The sequence below is a fragment of the Nansenia antarctica genome, assembly GCF_963989245.1.
Source record: "Nansenia antarctica genome assembly, contig: SCAFFOLD_549, whole genome shotgun sequence".
In the NCBI taxonomy this organism is placed as follows: Eukaryota; Metazoa; Chordata; class Actinopteri; order Argentiniformes; family Microstomatidae; genus Nansenia; species Nansenia antarctica.
The window spans coordinates 25,001-29,255 of record NW_027663313.1 but is presented as its reverse complement, the minus strand read 5'-3'; the positions used below and the strand labels follow the sequence as shown (position 1 = coordinate 29,255).

Genomic DNA, 4,255 nt, shown 5'->3' with positions numbered 1-4,255 from the left:
GAGGCACCGTGCTGGGCTGGCCACCTCCACATGTCACCACCCCGGGCAGCATGGGGCTGGGGACTGGTCATCTGGATGTGGGGTAGTTTAATACCCCTAGATGTGGAGTTGTCTGGCCACCGTGTGTGACTGATGTAGCCTGACCCAGCAGCAGGGAGGTGGGCAGCATGGAGACAGACCTCTGCATGGCCTGGCTGGGCTGCTAGCTGACAGACCTAGCCCTAAAGCCTGGCTGGGCTGCTAGCTGCTAGCTGACAGGCATGACATGGATGAATGAATGAACATGCTGCTAACCAGAAGAACTTGACACAGCTAGTTACCATAATACAATGCCATCAACTCTGCGTCTAGTAGGGCTGTAGGCATGGGCCAATGTGTGATTTTGGTGCAAAAATTGCAAAATCACTCATAAAAATGTGTTATAATAAAATGTTTCACTGTGCTCCTAAATTTCTTTGTGTGCCCCTAACATTTTTCATTTAGGAGCACATGTGCTCCTAGTGAAAAAGGTTAGCGTAGAGCCCTGCCGCCCAGTGAACGCCCTCTACAGGAACACCTAACCCACATCTAAGAGGATTTGTACGTGATTAGTTGAATCAGGTGTGCTGGTGGTGGAACAGATCAGATATGTGGAGCGGCTGGGGTTCGCTGAGGAGAGGGTTGAGGGCTCTAACCTGTCTGTCTGTCCCACAGTGGAGGCCCTGTACAGAGAGTTGTACCCAGAGTACCTGTCTGTCTCTCTAACCTGTCTGTCTGTCTAACCTGTGTGTGTGTGTGTGTGTGTGTGTGTGTGTGTGTATTACAGTGGAGGCCCTGTATAGAGACAGCTACCCAGAGTACCTGCAGTACATCTACCTGGTGGCTCCCGTGTCTCTGATGCTGCTCAACCCGCTGGGCTTCGCCCTCTGTGAGGTGCAGAGGTGGAGGGACCAGGGACGCCAGCCCCGCAGCAACACACACATCATAGGAGTGGTCCTGGGACAGGTAGGGTGGTCCTGGGACAGGTAGGGGGGGTAGGGGGGGGGTGGGGGGGGGGGGGTAGGGGGGGGTAGGGGCAGGTCTCTGTGAGGTGCAGAGGTGGAGGGACCAGGGACGCCAGCCCCACAGCAACACACACATCATAGGAGTGGTCCTGGGACAGGTAGGGGGGGTGGGGGGGTAGGGGCAGGTCTCTGTGAGGTGCAGAGGTGGAGGGACCAGGGACGCCAGCCCCACAGCAACACACACATCATAGGAGTGGTCCTGGGACAGGTAGGGTCAGGGCTCGACAGTGCGACTGTTTTGGTCGCATTTGCGAGTGAATATATTTCTGTGCGACTTGGAAATACATTAAATCGCACCAGTGCGACTGACTGCTGAACTACTGTCATGCGCAGTCAAACCTATGTGTATAAGCGATGAGGGAATGAAAACAGTGAACAGAAACGCGTGTCGCAGAAATGCTTCACACGAGTTCTATATGCGCTTAAAATGCGCATAATGGGTATATGGGATACAGCTCTCATAGTTCGTAGCGCTGTGTGCTTCCGGTTTCATTACAAAGAGGTTAACCCTATATGTGCCTGACGTCTAACATTCAAATGACTCTAACTTAATCTTTTTTCGGATTTCAATGTATGACACATCATTTGAAAGCTTATGATCCGTAGTTCCAATCCACAACACGTCACATTTGAAAGTGTTTATGTACTTTTTTTACATTTGAAAGTGTTTTGTTTATATATATTTATATTATACAATTTACCAGTCATATTCTGGAATGTGTCTAAATGTTAAAGTTCCATAAGTATAAGCAAAATAAAGTAACAGTTTGTAAATAAATAGTAGCATTTAAAAAATTTAAAAACACGAACCGTGAACCGTGACCCAAAAACCGAGGTTCATACCGAACCGTGGGCCAACTGAAATGAATATTCTTACTTCCCCTTTACATTGTGTGAGTCTCCATTTTTATTACGGCCAAGAGCCGGTTATGATCATTTTGATATGTTATGATTATGATAATTTGTTGTCGTTGTTGACGAAAATTGCACAATTTTCATTGTGCTACTGAAATTCTTGGTGTGCTACTACATTTTTCAACATGGTAGCACAGTGCTACCTGGGGAAAAGGTAAGCGTCAAGCCCTGGGTAGGGTGGTCCTGGGACAGGTAGGGTGGTCCTGGGACAGGTAGGGGGGGCTGGGGGGGGTAGGGGCAGGTCTCTGTGAGGTGCAGAGGTGGAGGGACCAGGGACGCCAGCCCCACAGCAACACACACATCATAGGAGTGGTCCTGGGACAGGTAGGGGGGGCTGGGGGGGGGGGGGGTAGGGTGGTCCTGGGGGGGGAGGGGGGTAGGGGGGAGTAGGGGGGGGCTAAGAGGAGTGGAGGATGGTAAACTATTTATATTAGATTAAATAATCTGTACAAACACTTAGAACAGCCGCCAGCCCATGCTACTGCTAGGCTTCTGTTAGCAGACTTCTCTTCAAGCCCATGCTACTGCTAGGCTACTGCTAGGCTTCTGTTAGCAGACTTCTCCTCAAGCCCATGCTACTGCTAGGCTACTGCTAGGCTTCTGTTAGCAGACTTCTCTTCAAGCCCATGCTACTGCTAGGCTTCTGTTAGCAGACTTCTCTTCAAGCCCATGCTACTGCTAGGCTTCTGTTAGCAGACTTCTCTTCAAGCCCATGCTACTGCTAGGCTACTGCTAGGCTTCTGTTAGCAGACTTCTCTTCAAGCCCATGCTACTGCTAGGCTTCTGTTAGCAGACTTCTCTTCAAGCCCATGCTACTGCTAGGCTTCTGTTAGCAGACTTCTCTTCAAGCCCATGCTACTGCTAGGCTTCTGTTAGCAGACTTCTCTTCAAGCCCATGCTACTGCTAGGCTTCTGTTAGCAGACTTCTCTTCAAGCCCATGCTACTGCTAGGCTTCTGTTAGCAGACTTCTCTTCAAGCCCATGCTACTGCTAGGCTTCTGTTAGCAGACTTCTCTTCAAGCCCATGCTACTGCTGTGGGATTTTTAACTGGCCCCACCAACTTGTTTTATGGATCTTAGACTTGTTAACTGCCAGAGAGCAGAAGGTCTGTAGATGGTCTTGTTTCAGACTCTGTGTATTTCCACGGGTGCGCCTCAAGGGTGCGTTCTATCGCCCCTCCTTTTTACCTTGTATACTAGTAAGTAAGTAAGTAAGTAAAGTTTATTTCTATAGCACCTATCCCAGACCAGGGGTCACAAAGTGCTTTACATATATAAGAACATAATACAAGAGCAAAAGTCATAGCAGGTTAAAAGAAAATAGGCAAACAAGTGAAAATAAGAACAAGTAACAAATAACAAGTGTACAACAATATTAACAGGACACAGAGAGACAGACAGGCTTTTGATTTTACTTCTTGATGTGATGACAACCACTCTCTCTCTCCCCCCCCTCCCCCCCTCTCCCTCCCCCCTCTTCCTCTCCCTCCCCTCCTCCCCCCCCCTCCTCTCCCCCCCCCCCTCCCCCCAGGTGCTGAAGAACCCCATCGTGTTCATGGTGGGCGTGGGCATCGTGTCTCACTTCCTGCTGGGCCAGCGTATCCCTCCTGTGATTGGCCAGTTCGTGGACGGGCTTGCCAACAGCTTCGGGGGGGCGGCCCTGTTCTACCTGGGCCTGTCCATGGTGGGTCAGCTCAGGAAGCTGACTCGCTCCACGGGCCTGGCCCTCATCCTGCTCATCACCGCCAAGCTGTGAGTGTGAGGGGGGGGGGGGGGGGGGGGGGGGCCTGGCCCTCATCCTGCTCATCACCGCCAAGCTGTGAGTGTGAGGGGAGGGGTGGGGGGGGGGCTGGCCCTCATCCTGCTCATCACCGCCAAGCTGTGAGTGTGAGGGGAGGGGTGGGGGGGGGGCTGGCCCTCATCCTGCTCCTGGGGGAGGGGGGGACCACCTGTTAACACTAGAACAGCCATGGGGGGGACAACAACCTGTTAACACTAGAACAGGCATGGGTGGGGTCATTTCACCCTGTGAGTAAAATAAATGTTTATATCTTCGCACTCGATCAAATTTCAGGACCCTCCTTTCATGACTTGTCCGAGATATGTGCGTTCTACCACCCCAGTATCCTTACATGTTCTAAATCACCTCAGGATAAACTAGTATGAAGATATTTTGCTAGTTTTTCTGTGTAGGAGGCAGGCTAATTTACAAGACTCTAGCCAACTAGTGGTCGTTGTGTGTAAGTAGCAGCTTCCTTGTAAAGACTCTGGTCATGTGACCCCTGAGACGGCTCTTA

At 50.8% G+C, this 4,255-nt stretch overlaps 1 protein-coding gene across 1 annotated transcript in view; it reads left to right on the top strand.

Annotated features, from left to right (window-relative positions):
• Window positions 1-805: 805 nt before the first annotated feature.
• LOC308175151 (lysosomal cholesterol signaling protein-like) overlaps window positions 806-4,255 on the top strand; it is a gene marked incomplete at both ends in the record, with an annotated part of 18,326 nt that continues 14,876 nt past the window's right edge. Inside the window, 2 exons of the mRNA XM_080550872.1 lie at window positions 806-984; window positions 3,490-3,710. Coding sequence (XP_080406998.1) covers window positions 806-984; window positions 3,490-3,710 — 400 coding nt within the window. The remainder of the gene's footprint in view (window positions 985-3,489; window positions 3,711-4,255) is intronic.